The sequence below is a fragment of the Daldinia caldariorum genome (genome assembly GCF_022478825.1).
Source record: "Daldinia caldariorum strain CBS 122874 unplaced genomic scaffold F4812scaffold_15, whole genome shotgun sequence".
Classification (NCBI taxonomy): domain Eukaryota; kingdom Fungi; phylum Ascomycota; class Sordariomycetes; order Xylariales; family Hypoxylaceae; genus Daldinia; species Daldinia caldariorum.
The window spans coordinates 803,498-823,859 of record NW_025953051.1 but is presented as its reverse complement, the minus strand read 5'-3'; the positions used below and the strand labels follow the sequence as shown (position 1 = coordinate 823,859).

The 20,362-nt window shown below is 47.3% G+C and overlaps 5 protein-coding genes and 1 non-coding gene across 6 annotated transcripts; 1 reads left to right on the top strand and 5 right to left on the bottom strand.

Moving 5' to 3' along the window:
- Positions 1-168: 168 nt before the first annotated feature.
- F4812DRAFT_t124 lies at positions 169-266 on the bottom strand. Its single transcript has one exon. It is a non-coding gene; the product is annotated as a tRNA-Leu (tRNA).
- A 209-nt stretch (positions 267-475) lies between these two features.
- On the bottom strand, positions 476-3,750 carry F4812DRAFT_439075 (uncharacterized protein). Its single transcript, XM_047935043.1, has 4 exons — positions 3,308-3,750; positions 3,031-3,259; positions 2,285-2,964; positions 476-2,232 (listed from the first exon to the last, which is right to left on the bottom strand). Exons 1-4 carry the CDS (start codon positions 3,364-3,366, stop codon positions 768-770), a joined length of 2,433 nt encoding a protein of 810 aa, XP_047787830.1. The 5' UTR covers positions 3,367-3,750; the 3' UTR covers positions 476-767.
- Positions 3,751-3,927: 177 nt separating this feature from the next.
- On the bottom strand, positions 3,928-5,063 carry F4812DRAFT_439074 (uncharacterized protein). Its single transcript, XM_047935042.1, has one exon. It carries the CDS (start codon positions 4,958-4,960, stop codon positions 4,253-4,255), a length of 708 nt encoding a protein of 235 aa, XP_047787829.1. The 5' UTR covers positions 4,961-5,063; the 3' UTR covers positions 3,928-4,252.
- A 2,925-nt stretch (positions 5,064-7,988) lies between these two features.
- On the bottom strand, positions 7,989-12,362 carry F4812DRAFT_466485 (uncharacterized protein; the record flags this gene model as incomplete). Its single annotated transcript, XM_047938549.1, has 7 exons — positions 11,518-12,362; positions 9,891-11,489; positions 9,614-9,829; positions 9,464-9,523; positions 9,368-9,415; positions 9,153-9,308; positions 7,989-9,097 (listed from the first exon to the last, which is right to left on the bottom strand). Exons 1-7 carry the CDS (start codon positions 12,143-12,145, stop codon positions 7,989-7,991), a joined length of 3,816 nt encoding a protein of 1,271 aa, XP_047787828.1. The 5' UTR covers positions 12,146-12,362.
- A 396-nt stretch (positions 12,363-12,758) lies between these two features.
- On the top strand, positions 12,759-15,594 carry F4812DRAFT_126462 (uncharacterized protein). The gene is made up of 3 exons (XM_047929507.1): positions 12,759-13,638; positions 13,697-14,053; positions 14,117-15,594. The coding sequence occupies exons 1-3, from the start codon at positions 12,885-12,887 to the stop codon at positions 15,211-15,213; spliced, it is 2,208 nt and encodes a 735-aa protein (XP_047787827.1). The 5' UTR covers positions 12,759-12,884; the 3' UTR covers positions 15,214-15,594.
- Positions 15,595-15,975: 381 nt separating this feature from the next.
- F4812DRAFT_461825 (uncharacterized protein) lies at positions 15,976-18,204 on the bottom strand (the record flags this gene model as incomplete). Its single annotated transcript, XM_047937930.1, has 4 exons — positions 15,976-17,584; positions 17,655-17,776; positions 17,832-18,065; positions 18,139-18,204. 4 exons carry the CDS (start codon positions 18,202-18,204, stop codon positions 15,976-15,978), a joined length of 2,031 nt encoding a protein of 676 aa, XP_047787826.1.
- Between the last annotated feature and the right edge of the window lie 2,158 nt (positions 18,205-20,362).

Below are 20,362 nucleotides of genomic sequence, written 5' to 3'. Positions count from 1 at the left end.
TTGTTTCAAAACCAAGACATGCCCCAGGAATCTCAATCTGCTGACTAACGAGCTAAATTCAGCGGTTTCAAAAATTTCATATCATGACAACCAGCCAGGGTGGTGGTGACAGGACAAAGTCAAAAATGATGATACAATTATACGAGGGAAATTTTCAAAAAAGAAAGATGACAGCGGTGGGACTCGAACCCACGCGGATTGCTCCACTGCGAAGTTTGTTCAAGGTCAACCTGAACGCAGCGCCATAACCACTCGGCCACACTGCCATGTTTGTAGTTGTAGATTGCTAGAAGCAGAAGATGATTTCTTTGACGCTATGGTGTACTATATTCTAGCTGCAGGCTTGCCCCTAAATAGGCAAGTGGGGTAAAGTGAAATTCTACCATATGCGTAATGCGATTGGTTGGAGTCCACCCACTAGTCTATCGAGCTACTGCAGGTCATTTTTCTAGACCTTCACATCATCGATTGAGGCCGAAGATTTAGTGCTCGATTTAATTGAACTATCGCTGGTTGTGGAGGATAGAGCTATGGAGCTCGTAGCGGAATAGAAGCATTCCCGCTGATTTCAAGCTCAGCTGGACAAGATCACCAATTCAGGAGAAGAATGAGCTGTTCTAGGAGTTATATCCGTACTTCTACGATCTCTCTCCGAAGCTTTAGGTAATAAATAATCTTCAAGGGAGAGCCCTTCTTCTGCTTAGGGGCTATTCGCTAGAACTTTCGTTCGTAACCATACAACTACAGTCTAGATGTATAGTATAGCTTTAGATAGCATTCGAAGCACCTGGGTACCAGTTATAGTCCTGCTCACTTATGTACATGTCCCCTAAAGTCTCGATGGTTATCCTGTCGCCTGATGTCTTCGTCGACTGACCTAGAGTTCTGCGAAATTCTTCGCCATTGAACGACCATTTTGAGGAATCGCAAATCAGGCTTTTCTCAAAGTCTTGAAAGCCCACAACCTCCGGCTCTCCAGCTCGTGGCTTAAGTTCACCATATACTGAATCGCTCACCAACGGCCGCTTGCCGCTATAAGCGAATAGCTTCGCGCTCATGTACCCTGCACGTCTAATGAACATGAAAATATCCTCCAGTGAATTAGAATCACCCTGTGAAATCATTTGAAACGCGATCTCTGTATGTATCCTAGACCCTTCGAATATATCCCCCCCGCGGTTACCTTCGAACATGCGTGCGAATTCTTCTAGAGTCTGTTTTACTATAGTGGCCGGCTCGCAAGTGCTCTTTCCGCGGTGAAAAGGGCTTCCCAGGCTTCTTAGCATGTAGATAACACTTTTCGCATGCGGGTAATATTCCAGGCTCCTCTCGTAGCGGAGCAGCATTCCATTGATTGCGAATATGTATGAGATAAACGCCTCTGCGAGCATTCTCAACCCGTCTCTGAGAGCTTGTTCCATACCACCCGGGCCGATGTAGGTATGAGTCGCTATCTGCACCAGTCGATGCATTTGCCACTTCTTGTCCTGGCTACTCGTGTCTTGGTGAGGGTGGATGAAAGAAAAGGATCGTAGAAGGCTGAGAGACTTGGCTCGACGGGGCTGAGACTGAGACAAAGGTGGGTAAAAATCAAGTAACCATCCTGGTATGCTCTGTCTGTCTAGTATGCTCATTAGGGATAGTAGACGTACGGCGTCCTCGTCTCGCTTCTTCAGCTGTTCGAATGAAAGTGCCCAAGAGAAAAAGACTGCATTTGGCAAGTCCAAGCCTCGGCGCCAGTCAACAAAGTTTTCTTTCAGCAAGTCTTGCTGGTCCTCTTTTCTCCCGTCCCAAAGCATCAGGTAAGCCTTCGGATGAACCTTCACTAGCTTTGGGGGGCCGCTTCTTTTCGTTAAATTTCGGGCACAGGTCTCGTTCCTTGAAGTGTATAGGATACCGCAACCCTCCTTTTTTGGAAGGAAATCGCAAAATCTCTGCCTTGTTTTCCTATCCTTGGACACATAGTTATCGCCAAAGAATACATCTTCGTCATCAGCATTATCGATAATAATCAGCCACTTGCCGCTACCCACTCCGTTGAGCCAGTCACGCGTGGCTGGGAGAAGATCACCTTCGATGAGCCTTAGCTTACACGCGAGATCTTTTAGGCTTTGCTCAAGGCGAGGAGTATTGCTAGCGTGCAACCACAAAATATAATGCCTGTGAGTTAATGGTTTGGACGCTTCCTTCTCCCAAAGTTGATACGCAAGTTCAGCGGCAACTTGGGTTTTGCTGCGTTCTAGTTAGCTCGAAATACCTTTAAAAATGATATATATCACCTTACCCGACGCCTCCTAAACCAACGATAGCACATTCGAAGAACTCATCCGTCGAGCAGAAGCCGTGGATCTCTTCGAGTTCCTTTTGTCGTCCGAGGAAGCAGGAATCGCGCTCGTAGGGTAGTTGCTTTATTAAATTCACTCTGGCTGAGCTTTTGATGCTTTCGACGTATGACCCCACAGCGTCTTTTAGACGGTTGTACGCCTCTTCAATCCGAGCGATTTGCTTATGATTCCCAGGAAGTGTAGCTACAGTCTCATAGTCGTAACCCAGCTTTGATGAGCTATCATCGACTACTTTTCCCTTGAGTCCCCAGGATAGGTCGAGTCCCTCCTCTTCTTGGAAGGAATAAATAGGCAGGGCAGGCGAGCGTTTTTTAAGGATCATCAGGAACTCCTCCTGTATAATTTGTAAGGATGTCCCATTGCCGGTCAGGTCGCGGAGGATTGAATTATTAGTATCAAACCCGACATACCTAGCGACCCGCTCCGCAGCTCTGCCGAGGGACCCGTAACCTCCGCCTTGATGGGGCGTGCCTAAGAATATAATACCAATGGTCGATTTGAAAATGTTCTCTCGTGACTCTGATTCGTGATCCTCTCTTCCAGGCCCACATCTTCGAAGGAGATCCTTCACTAGAATACCACCCAGGCTATGGCAGATGAATAGTAGAGGTCGAGTAGGCTTTTAAAGTCAGCATATGCTTTCGTATGTCCATACGCCCGGACAAATGACAATGCGCGGACTTACGTTCTCGTTCCTGATGCCCCTTAGATCTAGCAGCAAATGCCGCGTATGGTCCAGGAATGAGTTCTGGCTTGCTGCCCCTGTGCCAAATTTGGTGACCTTGCTGTCGTAACCGTACACTAAGACCCTTGATTTAGGGAATGATATAGCTAGGCGATCTCGTGGCCAGAATTTGTAACTCGATCGCCACGTTTTTTCTGGATGACCTCCCAACCCATGGATCAGTACGATACTACCCCCTTTAGTAACTAACTATCCCGAAGCACTTAATAAAACGTACTCTAGCAAAGGATCTATTCCATCGCTACTTATCACCGAGAAGCCTATATCCGCTATCATGATTGGTTACTTGCTATTGCTAATAGAATAGCACAGCCTTAGATCGTGAGTGTGGGAGGCAATAGCAAAGTCTACCGAAGTAGCAGTGAGGAGTTTAGAAGGTAGTCCTTGTGTTTGTGGTGATTGGACTATCTTTTTTAGAGCTCACTTAGAAACTTCTAAGAGTTTGAAAACGGCCTCTGAAAAGCATTGAAGAAGCGTCTTCATAACTGATAGTGCCCAAACCCGTCAGTCATTTATTAAGTTACATCCCATATATTTAACCCCGCACTTGGTCAGGCTCTTAATGACTGATGCACAGCGCGAGATTGGGAGAATATGATATGTCTAGGTCGGCTGGGCCTAGATACGTAAGAAGCGCGGTTGCGAACTGTAAGTCTGGACTGTCAAGAATAATCATACACCCAATAGACACGTTCTGGGATTGGAGCTGAAGGGCTTCAAAGGGATATATCATTCTAGTCAGCTTATGGCGTGACTAGTGCTTATCAGTTTATTAACTCCCTGACAAGTAGGCCTTTACGTTTCAAGGCTTGATCATCAAGGTTTGAATAATTCATGGACAAAAGTAATTGTGTATAAGCCGAGTTATCGGTACGTTTCCCTTGATAATTTAATATACCTTAGAAGTGAAAGTTGCCCACAGAGCAATTTCGCATGTGCCAAGTGCCCAGGCGGATATCTCAACAAAAAACCTGGTGTAAATATATACAAGAATGTTACGGAAGCCATATATGAGGTAGTTAGCAGGGTCTCTGCCTTTCCACCGACTTCCCCCAAAATTTTTATAAACCTGTTGTTTTCTTTTCCTGTGCCTCCAATGCCCCTTAAACACCACGCTGAAGTCCCCTGACCACGCGACGGCTTTTGATAATGCTTCGCTCTCCTAGTAGAATGTAGCATTGAATCGTTCGTTCGAGGAGCAGATGACGGGGTTGCCGTGATAGTCGTCGATGTACGCCTTGTCGTAGCCGATCTTGCTGGCGAGGTAGTCCCTCGCGGCGTCGACGACAGCGGAGAGCAGGCCCTCGGTGGCTTCGATAACCTTGGATCCGTCACTCGCAAGCTGGAAGACGCCTTCGGGTGCGTCTGCTAATACGCTTGGGTCGTCGAAGCCAGTGCTCACGCCAGTCCCATCGTCAGCAGCAAGGGTCACGGGACCATCACAACCTCGGATCAGTGATACGTCGCCGTAAGCCTTACCCGTGCCGTCGAATCCGAGTTCCAGCCAGGTACCTAACAGGTGTGGTTGTCCGTCTAAGTTGGCATCGGTGCCCCGTACGATACGACCTTGGAACAGTGCCGGTAACGCTACGAACTTGGTCTCCCCAGCATTAACGGTCACATATTTGAGCGGTATGCTGTCGCAGCTGTTCTCATATACGAAGTAACTGCGAGTCCCATTACCGCTGTTGCTCAGCTTGATCCCGGCACCCCCTTGGTCGCCCTCGTTAGTAGCGTCGGTCGCCTGCGTCGCGCATGATGCTCGGGGGGATAAGCCGCCAGAAAGATGACTGCTGCGTATGATGCCGGATGGTAGCGCTACGGCAGTAGATAGAAGAAGGTTGGTGAGTGTAAAGAGTGACCCCAACATACTTCTAACTGGGAATAGAATGTTCAAAAATGGAAAGGAGTGTAGGGCGAAGTATACCTTGGGTAGTTAAGGAAAAAAAGATTGATTTTCAAGTGTATAGACCGAAGTGAAGGAGTGGACTTAGTGAGAAACAGAGAGAAAGCAAGACTACACGTTGACTACTGACGAGGAGGCGAACATCCCCCTTTAAGTATAACTCACATCAAGCCTCCCTAGATCCTTTTGACCTACCGCCGTCAGCTAGAATTACCTATAGGATTCTTACAGGATTAGATGTTTCACTACCGAGTTATGGGCATGGTAGGCGCTAGAAACCAATTATGAACTCGCTATCATAGGCGAAGCCACGTAAGCTGATTGGTGGTGAAATGGGGGCCCATAAAGAAATCAAGCCGGAAACGACGCGTAATTGAGTCTCCATATTGGATTTCTCGTCCAATGCCGTGGAAGCCTTCTCGGCCCCGGAAAGGTACCTTTATTTTATAAAAAAAATTGGACTAACTAACAACACCCAGCAACCTAGTCTTTCTGGTTCCTGATTTATTAAGAAAGCCTACATAGTACTATCTAGCTTTTATCTGGAGGAGGTGTGATATTGGGAGTTCAGGGATCTAGGGTGGATCGAAAGAAAAGAAAAGAAAAGAAAAAGGGGGCCGACGTCTTACAAACCCGTAAAACTTAGGATGCACGAAATCGCATCCCGCCCATAGCAGCGCTCCGTTATTGGTCTATCGCTCCGATTCATCTACCAATACCAGCTTAGAGGAGCGTCGTAAGCAAAGCGGTAACGGGTTACTAAAAGGAGCCACAAGGAGCCACAGGCCTTTGTCGTCAGGAATGAATCCGAATGATAGGAACAGGTAAGCGTATGAAACATCTATGGCTTGCATGGCCCCAATGCCGCAATGCCGCCGTCAAACAAGCTTTTTTTCTTTCGCCGATCTTCAGGGGCCTTGCATGTTGATGGAATCCGCACCTAGTATATTATTGGATCAAACATCCGACTAGTTTGGGACTCGATGCCACATGGTTGACCAACTCGTGGCCACTCCCATTCATTCATTGTTCTTTTCGAGAAGTTTACAAAAAAAGAAAATGTGGTCTGTGTACTGTCATCAAGATGAAATCGGAAACAGATCTATCTGGAATCTGGGGTGTTCTTCAACATTACAACAATAAGCCTTGATAGAAGAAATAACTTTAGGTATCTGTTATAAACAATCTCTAGTTGCTTCTTTTTGTTACATCCGTCAAGATTGTTTGCCACGGTTTCATCCAGTTTTTTGTTGGTACTTGCTTTATACGGTACCTCTAACCAACTATATGTCAGACAACTGGGTTATATCTTTCCGACTATTATGTCCTGATTATATCCATAATTACCAAGGGATGAGCTAATCCATAACTACCTCCTAAAATATTGAATACGATGTAATAGACTTGCATGCATTATGGTTCCAATTAAATGATCCAAACAGGCCCTATTAAGTTACTCTATGCTCGCGGACACATCCGTGGTCAATCTATGTCGTGGAGAAATACCCAATAATTAGTCCCACCATCCTGCTTAGTCCCATTTGAATAAGCTTATGAGGCGTGCCGTTTCCGATTGTGTTATTCCAACTAAAGGAAGGACTGAGAGTAGTTAGTAGTTAGCGTAACCTTACTTAAGAAAAGAGGGAGCAGAAGCCGAAGAGAGAACATGGGTATAGAATAAGGGGGTAAGAAAGAAATATGATGATTGGCGTGAGGAGACCACTACCTACGTCTATGCATATTATATCGAGATCACTCACACGCAGAATATAAAATACAAGGATAAGCAGATTAAGAAAATAACGGCAATTGATATATAGGAAGTAGTAGATTTGTCTTACATTCCTATGCATCATCTCCCATCGGTACTGAGTATTAACTGAGAAGACTCCTTGGGTTGAACTCGTTCCGCGATATGACATCCCCCACATCCATCCTAATCACGCACCACCCGACAATATCGAAAAGTTCGTCGTCCTCGGGATCTCGCCGGATTACCACCTCGTGCGAGCCGGGCTCCAGGATGATGTCGCCTTCCCTCCTGCCGTCGCAGCTCCAGTACACGTCGCTCGCCGCCGCGCACCGTCGACCCTCCAGGAACCTCTCCAAGAACCCGCATTTCCTGATGACCATCTTCTGGATATCGTCAAACTATATGATCGGACCCGGGTCCTCTTCAACGTGAATAGTATTAATAGTCGCTTCTTCGTGCATAGATATTTCCGTAGGCCGCGGCTTGGCAAGCACTCCCCATACCTTTCCGCAAAGAGACAGGGGCTTCGTCCTTGCGCGTTTGCTCTTTGGCAGTTCGTCTGGATAAATAGTGACTGTTCGTAAATGCTACGAATAAACGTACCTACCTAAGGTACCTAACTATTCTGCCCTCCCCCCCCTTTTTTTGTGGGTGGGGGTCAAATAGGAAGAATCTTGGCAAAATGTGTCGTCCCTTATTCGGGTACTTAGTGTATGTGAGTTTTCTGGATGGTTGTAAGCTAGAGATAACTCCTAAGCACACTTACTAGTCTTGTATGGTCGATAACATAAGGGTACGCCTTTTAATATAGGTGTATGTGTGTGTGTGTGTGTGCTGGTCCAATAATGGGATCATTCTTGGGCAATTGTGTTATCTTAAGCAGTGGCAGATTGAGACTCAAGTCTAAGGGGCTCAGTCAAGATATGTTAGTTCGCACCATTTAAGCATATTACTTACGGATTACAACCTTTACGGCTTTCTATGGCATAAATACTAAGGTATACTCATGCAATTCACTGTACTGTAAAGAGTGCTTACTCTGGACCTATTGGCATTGGGTTGTTTGGACGGAAAGCAAGTGTGTAAATTGAGCTATAGCAACGTAACCAGAAACTATTCCTTGTTTTTAACCAAATTATCTCATTATGTATCCCAATTTGAACCCCCAATCATTTATATATATCCCTTAGCTCACGATGTGCTTTTGCGTAAGATGTTCGGTTGACGACCCAATTGAGGTTACCGGCCAAATTCGCCGGTATAATTCGTATGTTGGGCGTGTTCCATACTGGCCCCAGCTTGAGGTTCCTGGTACTGTGGTGCGTAGACACTTGGGGAAGCTCGGCTAGTTTGCGGTGGTTGCGAAAAGCTTCCCCCCTGTGATTTTATATGTTGAGTATCATGGTGGTCGCGCTGCTGAGGGTAGGTTCCGCGCCCAATTGACCCGGGTTGCAGGTAGTTATCATCATATCCAGGGCTATCAGTATCCCAGTTCTGTCCCTGATAGTGTTGTGGTACCATAATTTGTCCCTGGAGTTGCGTATTTGGGTTGTTATATCGCTGGGGCATGGAACCTTCACCGTAATATGCCTCAGTTGGCCTCGTTGGGTGGGGTTGTGCTGGTAGAGAGGAATTCATATATCCCTGTCCGCCGCTCTGTGTACTTCTTTGTACTCCATGGTATGTTAGACCTTGGTTGTTAGGGGGGGTTGCCTGCCGTGGCTGCTCATAGGTATTGGTGCTGTGCTTAGCTTGGGATCTGAACTGATACCGCGATTTTTTGTCCGCTTTGAAAACTCCTGCCTCCTTCGGCCCTACACTCCCCATGAGCTCTCCCTTCTCATTCACCCACATTGCCCGGAGGCCAGCCTCTTTTGCCCGTCGTGCGGCATGAGTTCCGTAAATGTCCTTGAGGTGCTTGGAGAATGCTAGATAGGCCTCGGCAACTACCTGGAAATGGGTCACATTAAGGCGGATCTCACCGTTCGGGTTTAGGATACGCATATGGTTTTTTCCATGGGCTTCGTACTCCGCCAAGGCCAACGCAGTCTGGCACGCGTTGCGTATTTGGCGCCCATTCCAATGGTCGAATGGGTTGTCGTTCCAGTACTCCCGAGCAAATGCCCCGATTCCCATCTTATCAGGGATGAACTTGCGAGGTTTGTCTTTGAAGCGACCTCGAATAAGCTGCAAATTAAGCTTGAACACCTCCAGAGTTTCATCTCGGCCTAGTTCGGGATAGTACAAGCTAATATGAATTCGAGACGCGAACGCTTCATCGAAGTCGCCTACCCGATTAGTGGTAAGGAAAAGGATTCCAGAGTAGTATTCGAGGACTCTTAAAAAGACTGCGTATGTGGGTATTAGTTAATTATCGAATTGTGCTGACGGAACGGAACAAACCAGCTACAAGTCCATTCCTCTGGAAATCCTCTTTCGTCCTTTGGGCGAGAAATACATCTGCTTCATCGAGAAGTAGAATACACCCCCAACGGCTAGCAAGTGCAAAGTTCGTTTCCAGCGCGTATTCGACATCTTTGGCCGTTGTTCCAAGGTCCCCTAGGCACCGCGACACATGTTAAGAATGCTTTGGAATAGTGATCGGTACGAAGACTTACCACAAGTCAACTGAAAAAGGGGTTTCTTGAATTTTTCTGCCACCCCCTCTGAACTACGGTCAGCGCAAAGTACAGGAGATGTTGAAATCAACTTACCAGCAGTCGATGTCTTCCCAACTCCAGGGGCTCCGTGGAGTAACAAAATCAATCCTTTTCCTGGACACGGTGTTAGCTGACTTAGGTACCTACCTGCCTACCTAGGTAGGCTATGAGCGTATTTGGGGTATAATTAGAGGGGGTTCCTACCTTTACCACGAACTATATCTGCTTCGCCCGTATGACTCGATTCCTTGTCGCGAAAATGCTGAGTGACCAACGATAATATCATATCCTTGTGCTTGTCTGGTAAGACAAGTTGATCAAACACGGTCTTGGGTTGTTCGGGATCCTGATTTGGTATATCACTCTCGTCTCTCATCTCAGACGGTTGAACTTCGCTAAGATAGGTGAGGTCTAGCTGGGCTAAAAGTGCGAAGCATCAGCATTGCATGGGTAACAGTGTACAAGTACCCAAGAGACATACCCCATTTCCGATTCCTCAGGACAAAGCCAAATACACGATAGGACATGATAGCTAAATCATCCTCAGTAAGTTCAGCACCTGGCTCCCTTGTGTCAAGCGGTCGAGGGATAATGGTTACTGAGGGCATTTCCTCGCGAGTTTTTGGAAGTAGATGGTCCATAAACTCTTTGTTCCTTTTGACCTCAACATATGAATCATCGTGCACGGTCTCGGAAAGACAGCAATCAGCCTGACACTTTTTCCCCCCGCTGTCTTCTTTATTGTCGTCTTCTGACTTAATTAGTGTCTCAAGCTCTGGCCTCCAACCTTTGGTAATATTATCCTCTATCCCGAAGGCCGCCTCAAAGTCGACTACGACCTGGCTCTCAATTTCATCTTGCGTTTGTAAGGCGGGACCAGCATAGTACATGGGTCGTATAGCTGCCAAACGAACAGCAGCCACATCAAGAAACTTCTTTCCCCGGCTGATGAGATGCTTCTTAAAGTCATTGCCAGGGTTAGTATTGCCCTCGGCAGTACCGGCTTTGCCGTATTTGTAAAATCGGAGGGGGCAAACTTCGAGAGATGTGACTGGTTTTTCACGCTCGAACCTTGGGATTTGGAAAACTTTGGAAACGGGACCTAGCTGCTTGCCGTCAAAGTCAATACAAACACATTTGATTGTGATAGATGCTTTCTCTTCCTCCTCCTCCTTCTTCGATAGTTTATACCACCTCCAAAGCGGGTCGATAACCTGGTGCCCCACGCTATGCATACTCAGAACTCGGTATGCTTGTTTACCGTCGTTTCCAATGACAAGAGTTCCAGGTTGGAAGAGATACCAAAGGTCCGAGGAGAATACCTTCTGGCATTTATTACTTTCCAGATAATCGATTCTGGTCTGTATGTCATTATCCATAAACTCCACCAAACACTTCATATGTTCGAACGCAATTGGCGAATTCAGATTGTCATCCTCCTCCTTTTCTTCTTCCGCCTCTCCTCTCTCTGAAGATGTCTCTAGGCTGCTGGATTTCTGAGCCGTCTCATCAACCACATTGGGAACATTAGTAGAACCTGGTAAAGTTCTGGAGTGAGCGGATAAGAGATCTTGCTCCGTAGGATTTTCCTTAAATTTATTTTCGAGATTCCTGTACTGATCTCGGATAGCTTGGCTGTAATAAGCCAGAACCCTGAATGGTCGTAGCAACACAAGAGAAGAAGCACTGAAATCTGTTTTGCCAGATTTGCCAATTTTACGCAGTATATGTAGCAGAGACCTTGAGTTGATGCGTACACGCTCTGGCATCGGCGAATCGTTAGAAGCAGTCTCCAGTTTGGATGCCGACTTCTTCTCATGGGTTTCAGTTGTCTCAGCCTTCCGAGCTCGGGCCACGGGCCAGCGCCGATTAGAGTTTCTAAGGCTGAATTCAATAACTGGCTCTCCTATCAAAATGTCGATCGCAGCTGAGAGTTCTCCCTTCTGGCTTTGTAGCGCTTTGAACTGGTCCCAGGAGACCCGGATCATCTCTGATCGCGCATCCATTTTCACTATTTTCACCATTTTCACTTCTGCCTCCATATCCATGTGCAGAACTGGTCCTTCCAAGACGTCACCGCCTATATGCTTTTTTTTTCTTGTCATGACGTTGCCGTATTTTTATTAACTTGGCGCGTAATTTGCGCATTTCCATCTCATGGATGGCTTTCAATATCCTCGTCTCAAAAAATAATTGGCCGTCCAAATAGTCTTGTTCGGCCTCCACATCTTCTGGGTTGGTTGAGTAATCTGAGTCGCTTTGGTTCTCTTCTTCGTCCGAACTAAGACCAGCAACGACCTTATGCTCCCACAGTTTTCGAAATTTGAAAAGCTTGACATTATATGAGAACTCATCATCGTATTCGGGGCTCCAATCACCCCCTTGCTGTAACCGGCTACCGAATAGCAGCGCTGCTTTCCGTCGCTGCTTTTCTTCTTTCCACGATTCTTTTTCCGTCTCGGGACCCAATTCCTCTCTTGCACGTTCCCATTCTTCTTCAAGGGCCTTCTTAGTTAGCTTAGGCCTAGCTTTCTTTTGTAGCTCTACCAGCCGCTGTTGGATAGTTTTGATCTCATGCAAGAGTTCAATATTCACCGCAACAGGATTTTCATGATTGCCATCGGAATTGTTACCGACACTGCTGGCGTTCTGATGCCTTTCATCCCCAACTGCGGGGTTTGCGTGCGGAGACCTGGGAGATATGTCTTCCATAGTTACCGGCTCTGGATCTGCCATCCTAAGGTGTGTTGAATCTAACTTCCGAAATGATAGAAGGGATTATGCAAACAGAAAGGAAGATAGAAACCAGAGAGAAGTTGCCTAGTATGAATTGCCCACCAGGAAAGTGTTACTTACTCCTGAAGAAAATGGACAAGGTCTTGTTGGGCATTAACTTCCTGAGATCATAGTACCCAACAAGAAACCGAGAAGAAACCGAAATGTGATAGCTCGCGTAAGTCCTGCAGAATTTGCTGATTCTTTTAGAAAGCTGCATATGCAGATACTTTGACCCTTGTTGAATGGAAAGATCATATATCGTCACATGCATTCAGCTCGCCACTTGATTGCAGATTGCCTATTCCGAACCACAAGGCAGCCGATCACAGGAAGCCTCCCCCTTCTACGTCTTCAATTATAATTACATTTGGCGCGATAAGCAGGTGGGTTGTGAGATTGGGGCCTGGAAAATGGTTCTTCAACTTCTACGATATTTGCCGATAGTTCCTAAGCAGCATCACACAGATCAACCAAGTTTCCCCCACTCCTTACAGGTGAATCATCTAGAATTCATGATACTTGCTGTTTTGCATGGGTAATGACTAGTTGACTATCCGCGAGCCGACAAGCCTGTTAGCTACTTCTATACCTCATATTCCCACCCCCTTATGCTAACCCCACTCATAACGAAGAAATCACATTACGCTTATTTCCCTCTGTTTCTTGCCCTAGACGATTGAGTAGACTATATACAGTGATGGTTGAGTCTAAAGATCGGCCTGAATCAAGCGAAGGCTATGGATTAGTGATTGACTTCATTGAGAATGATCTCCCAAAGCATCACGCTTACTTTGGAACTCTACCTGTACGGCATTATAAGCAACACATCCAATATACCGACAATAAATGTGAGAAGATGCCAGTAATGGCGCGTCCTGAACCTACAATGTTGTTGGAATCAACCCCCGGAGCTAGCGCGAAGCCAAATGAAAACGCTGCCATCGCCATGTCGTATTGGAACATGGTCTTCCCAACAGCCAAGTCAAGATTCGAATCTATGCCACAGGAAGATGTGCCCAAGCATCGCAAGCCAGAGTACGATATTCGCAGCAGCGGAACTTGGGCAGACGTATATAATAAGCTCAACAATGCTCGACAGTATTACACCAATGAAACGGGAATTAGGGGAGGAATTCGGCGCGCTTGGCAATGGACCGTAGATAATGCCGCCGAGCCCATGATTGGAGCTACCAAAGTGATCCCACAGATGGATATTGTTACTCCGGTTCTTGCAGCTGTGCAGATCATCCTCGAGGCTGCTAAAAAAGGTGCCGAAGTCAAGAAAGAAGTGTTGAACGCATTCGATGAGCTCGAGGATGTGTTTCGCGATGTCGAGTTATTCCTCGGGTCGTTTAAGGGGGAAGACCTCATTCTCGACCAAGTGGTGAGTTTAGTAGTGAGTGTGTTGTTCGCTATAGAAAACGGCATATCATTCTTTACCCGTCCTGAGCGTGAGTCCTAGGTACATTCCCCAGCCTAAAGATGTTGATTTAACGTATTAGAGACTAGTGGTCCGTGGATTCAAATCGATTCTTGAAGGGAAAGGGTACGAGAAGCCCCTTCTCGATAGTCTTGCCACTATCACATCCCAGAGCAAGAAACTGATGGCACAAGCGCTAAAAACCCACATTCGCGACTTCAACGGATACTCACAAGCGAGCTTGCAGATTCTTAAGTCTATCCAACAAGGCAGCGGGGAAATAGCTATTAAAGTTGACGGCATATCCGGTAAAACCGACAAGGTATACGATGAGGTCCATATCCTGAACAACAGTATCTCCCTCCTGCTGGACAGACACGACGAAGAAATGAAGGCTTTGACACGTGAAGTTCACTGGAACAAAAATAGGATTGATGACCAAGAACGTGAGATTCAGATCCATGACGACTACCTATCTGTCCTGAGTAGTAATTAACTTCCTTTCGCAGGACTGCTTGTCGCCCGCGCACAAGAACTCGAGTATCTACGAAACGTCGTTCGGAGCACTTCCCCTTACCAACCAAGCTCAGCATGGGCACCCCCATATCCATCCCACCCACCCCCCTTCCTCCCCCGGACGGAAGAGACTCCATATATCGGCCAGGATGAGCTATGGTCTCTACTAGCGATCGACGACATCGACACGACCGACATAGACGCGATCGAGGGGAAAAGGCAAGAACTTCCCCTGCAAGATCGCAGGCGGACGGAGCAGATTGTCCAGGACCAGAAATTCCAGGACTGGATCGTGGCCCCGGCGTCCACGAAGCTGATGGTCTGCGGCAACTTCTCCGGCTTCATGGTGGAGACCTCCGCGCTATCGCTCTTCTGCACGACCCTCGCGAAAGCATTCCGGTCTCGGAAACGCTACGTGTGCCTCGTGTGGTTCTGCGGCCGCCATTTGGGATACGACGATGAATCTGATTCCGAGTCGAGCGAGGAGGAGGACGATTATTATTACGATGATGGGTTCAACGGGGGACAAGACGAAGAAGAAGATGATGATTACAGCCCGGGGACTAAGCTGGGCGTGATCAAACGGATGGTGCGAAGCCTGATTGCGCAACTACTCTGCGATTATGACTTTGGTCCGATGCACCTCTTGCCTCCAGATGTGGACCCTGAAATCATTGGGGAAGGCCATAGCCTATCGCAACTGAGGCGTCTGTTTTGTTGGTTGGTCCGACAGCTGCCTAAGGAGATAACGCTTTTCTGTCTGATAGACGGCATCGTGTTCTACGAGCGGGAAGACTTTGAAGACCCAATACTTGATTTCCTGGGTGACATCCTCGAGCTCACCGTCTCCGATGATGTGTCAGCACCGGTTAAAGTGCTAGTGGCCAGCCCACGACCGACGTCAACGGTCAGAATAGGGTTCGAGGATGATTCGGACGGCGCTAGGGAGAAGGCTACTTCCATACTATCCATGGATTTACTAACTCCATTATACGTGGATATCAGTGATGAAAGAGTTAACAGAAATCTGGGAGGAATTGTGAATGACAGTACAGGGGAAGAAACTGAAGAGTGCGATCTGGTAGAGTAAGGAAATTGACTTGGCCGTGGGCAGAATAGAAGTACATATATGACATTTACGCTTTCTTCTATGCTCTACTCTTTTCCCTCTTCCTCCTCATCCCAACCATACGCATACACGACAAGTCGCTGCCGTAGCAATAGCCCTAAATCTTCGATACCCGCTGGTGCAAGAACATTGGGCAGGTCTCTCTCTTGAATCCCAGTCGAGATTCTGTACAGCACAATCGACAACACCTAACTTTCGCAGCTCATAGACGCGGACGCACGCAAATCCCCCTCCAAAAACTTATCTCATCTAACCAATCCGCCGAGCGCATGATCAGATCATCCTACTACCCTCAATCTCACGTTCAACACCTTGAATAACACCTACCTAAGGTATCTTAGGAACCCAAGTTATAATTTATACCCCTACCTGGACTAGGGGAAAATAGGAGAAACCCTAGCTCAAGGGTGATCTCCCAACCCAATCCATTACTCGGGACAGTCTCAATGAACAAGGCTTTGATATTCATTCATATATTCGTAGCCTAACAACCATGTTGCGTACCCAAATGTACTTGACGTTTCATCGTGATTCAATTTCTTCATTCTACACATGAAAGTCATTTTTCCCAAATCCCTGCCTCAAAGGGGCGCGTTACCACAACCATAACCATAGCCATAGCCATAACCATCCCTAAACCCAGTACCCAAAACCCAATACAATCGCGCCGTCGCCGTCACCACCGCCGTCATTCGCATGACTTAATTCGTTATATTCTGACTCTTATTCAATTGTACCATAACTTCTCCTGGCCCTTGCTGCCGACGGCCTCCTCGAAGGTCCGTGCCACAGCTTCTGCCTACGAACCGGGAAAATGCGAACCTCCGACAGAACTCTCCGTCTAGTTTCCGAGAGGAGCGGTCGCGCTTCTTCGACGTCCCCGTCTCTTATGAATCGGCTGCGTGCTTTGCCTTTTGCCAAGGGGCCAGGACGGGCGACGCAGCCGTAAAGGAGGTAGACGAGCAGAATTAGACCGAGCGTTCCCATGCCGATATACGACATCGGAATACCACCGAGGCCATATAGGGTGTCAAAAATAGCAGCTGTAGATAGTACAGCTGCGATGGCGGCAATGATCTGATAGGCATACCTCATTCGCTCCTCCCGAGTAACCCTTTCTTCCACAATCATTCCAGCAAGGAAGAAAGCGAATAAAAGCAAAGGCTGGTAGACAACATACCAGAAAATAGTTCGCCAGAGTACCTCCGAAGTTGACGGGTATTCTGGTACCCTGGGCAGAACTAATAGGAGGACGAGGTATAGCAGGTTCGAGAAGCCCACAAGCGGCAGCGCGATCACGAACCGAGGCGACAAAAGCACCTTGTAATGATCCACACCCACACCCACACCAGGCGTTCTCCTAACCGGGTTGATTCCACCATTTTGCAAATTGCCATTTCCTTCGCGTCTCTCTTGCGTTGATTTAATCACAGTCGGCTGCTCCTGTCCATCTAACTCGCTGATTCCTTCGTCATGGGGTGATCTAGACTGATTGCTATGCGGTTCAACATCGTTGTCTGGAAGTTCCTCAGGCTGTGATCTCTTGGTGAAGCTTGGCAGCCATGTCACGGTTCGGAATGTAGAACGCCTAGAAAACGGGATTTTGAATTCCAACCCCTTAAGCGACCCCAACAAGCAGCTTAATAGCGACCCGAGAGGTGCTAAAAAGAAAGCAAGCGCAACAATCTGGCCAAAATTCCAGTGCTGTAGATAGGCCTCAAACCTCCCACCTAAGCGTAGTATGTCGATAAAGCGGATAGTGACCCACGTGAACATAGCTGCGGTGAAGAGAATTTCGGTCAAGACGGAATTCAGGAAGTCGGCATATATCCGTAGAATAAGCCAGAATGCCAAGACTGGCCGGACTATCAATAACATATGACGCTGCTCGCAGCGAATGCAGGTTATGATGTGGTCCCCATCCCCGAAGAATGAGTGCTGCATTTCACCTCGGTAGTGATCGCGCCACTTGAAAATAATGCTGCTGGGTCTCTCGTAGAGCTTCAGTAATCCAATAATGAGAAGACCAAGAACGACGAAGATGCCTATGAGCGCAACAGCAGACCGAAATTGGGGCGTGTCGACCTTCGCGCCAAATCCAGGGACGTAACAAAGCACGTTCGTTGCTAAAAGTATGCGACGCTGCGTGTCTTCGTCGTGCTCATTAATAAGCCTTTCCTTAAGTTGGTAAATCGGCACCATTGAAAAGCTGAGCGCTACAATGAGACAGACAAGAAAAATCATCCGTAGCCATCGCTCGCCGGGGTCCCTTTTTAGGAAATAGGTGCGCAAATATGAAGTGGTTGCTAGATTCGCTATGACCGAATACCAGCTGTTCCGTTCATGTAGTTAGAGGCATGCGTTCTTGAGAAGCCACGAACTTTGCTGCCGATGTTACTTACACTAATCCCACAATAAGCCACCATTGATACATGGACAAGCCGTGCTCTGCTAGGGTAATGTAACCGTATACAAGCACTGCGAATCCAATCGCAAGCTGGACATCGCCCACGGCCTTGACATACTACTCAGCCATATTAGCAGCTGGATACATCGGAGTTCAAGGCTGTCAACCTTACTTTATCAAAAGCCGCAGGCCACCTCCGTTCATCTTTCTGAGTTGTTTCTAATCGATCGAATTTGACACCTAAATACTTCAGAGGCTTCCGGAGCCCGCCTAAAACCAAGATATCGATCGGGTTTGCACCATGCGAGTGCTGTGCGTCCTCGCTCTTGCGCAGATAGAAAAATAGGTATTGTATCAATAAACATACGACCGCGATACATGCGGACCCGGCACAAGCGATCAGGGTCTAATTCAATGGTGAGCATTTCTCCCATTACATGTGAATAAAGGCGGGTTTGGGTAAGCAAATTCCAACATACCCCCAAGCCAACGACATCGGGATCCTGCCCGGCCGGAAGCCGGGCTTCATCGCACCATTCCCGCATAGAGTAGGGAAATCTGATGGCCGAAACGACGACATGGGAAAGAGAGAAAGGGAGAAGGGGAAACGAGAAAATCGGTCTATTAAAAAGAAAAAAAGCTATGGCAAAAAAATTCAGATAGTATTCGATTTACTTCACAGAGAAAAGACCCCCCACTAGACTCTGACCGCCTTAGGCCGGGGTGCCAAGCTTGGAATAATTATGGTATCTACTATGTAGTAATAAAGTCGCGATCCGATACGCTGGGTTGAACTGGGGTCGAGTCGCATCCGCGAGGCGATCGATTGGCCATTGGCGGGCGACTTGCAACGTCACAGACCACCGGTCCTTGCGGCCCAACAGCGCCTGTCGCATCTCGACGCTGCCACTTCACCAATTCGAAAGACCGACATCGTGGTCGACGTGGACCTCTTGAATACCGAAAACCATCAGATCGAAGGATCGTATTCCACGAGTGGGACGTCCCCATAGAACCGTCACCATCACCTGGTAGGGCAGTGTTTTTTTTTTCTCTTGCCGCCCCCTGTCGAACTTCCCGTCGGTAGAATCGGACTGATACCTAATGATGATAACATCACTTGTCTAATCCATGCTGTTTTTCTCCATGATGCATTTTTAATGCATTAAACAAGGAGAGAAAAAAAAGAAAAAGAAAATTCGACCTGCATTGCTGACAAGAGACCCACTAAGTGCCCAGGTGCACAAAACCCCCTGGCTAACATAACTCGTCAAAACTAGAAATATTATGCGATCCATACCTATGCTTTATACTTTTTATATCGAGTACCTATCTAACGTAGACTTTTCTCTGCTTTTTCTCTGCTTCAATCTTCCACCTTACGTAGACCCACAACACCGCCTTTCTCACAACGCCTATTCGTAACGGCCAAAAATAGCACTTTTCTATCCTATCCTATCCTATCCAAAGAGCCGAGGTAATCCGTGACGTGTCCAGGCAAATCCAGAGAGCGCTTCGGGAAACCTGCGTAGGGCACTGGTCGCGCGCGAAGTTCGGGGAGGCTAAGGCAGACGAGGATGAGCGAGCGACCCACGAAACGACTTCGTCAAATCACATCGAGCCATGACAGCGGACCCATCGTAGAACGACGTAAGGAATTCTCCGATCGACCCAGTTAGGTAGTCCTGATTGGAATTTCGCGGGGGCGCTGGATTGATAATACTATGTACATACACCGCAGTACACCTGAGAACAATCTAGCAGCAGAAAGTTTCAATTTGGATAAGTTGAGTAAACCCGTCCAATGCGGCGAGACTAATGTAAAGATAATGGGGTAAAGAAGCTAATCTACCTCCTACCTACCTAGTCTATAAACTCTATAGACTTGGTACAGTAACTTAATGTATTATGTGCATTGCAGCAACGCTTGATGCTGGTAGAGCTCCTCTAGGAAACTGCAAGTCATAGTAACTATTATAACCGGGTAGTTAGCTTCTATAGTTACATGGAGTTATAGGAGAAAGTATGCAAGAATGGTTCTTGTCTGTATTAGTTTATGTCGGTTAGTTATCCGCTTTTGAAGTCGCTGTATAAAGTACGGTGTGAATCTGTCCGTGAATGATCTTGCCGGCTAAGTAAGTCTGTTGGGGAAAGGTGGACGAAGTTTTTAATGGGACTGTTATTTGGGTTCCATGCAGGTATGTATGTACCCAAGTTTATTCCATACTTCTCTTTTGCTTTCACCGGGTATGTATATTAGGGACCCTCTGGGACCTGGTAACCTTCAGGCCCTGTATTTATGATCTCGAGTGAAATGGGAAAATTCACTATCCACCTCAAAGGGCCCACCCTGAAACTATTGAAAACGGAGGGACTGACATAAGGGAATGCCGGATTTCCGTGACGGGGGCGTCTTTCTGGCTATCGCGAGGCCCGCAGCCGGGTCGTCGATACCAATTACTTGCTTGTGACATAGGATAAATAGTATCCCGGAATTGAAAGCCCCTAAAGCATGACAGCATGAGTCTTCAGAGGACCGAACTCATTGCTTACCAGATGAAGTCGAAAAGCCTTAAATGCCGATAGCCAAAGCCAGGTGCCAGGTGTTCAACGACCAAGGCCAATGCGGTATTGGGAAGCTTATTGAGGCTCATGCGCGGCTCCATGCCCACACTCCGAAGCCAGGCCCGTTACAAAAAAAAA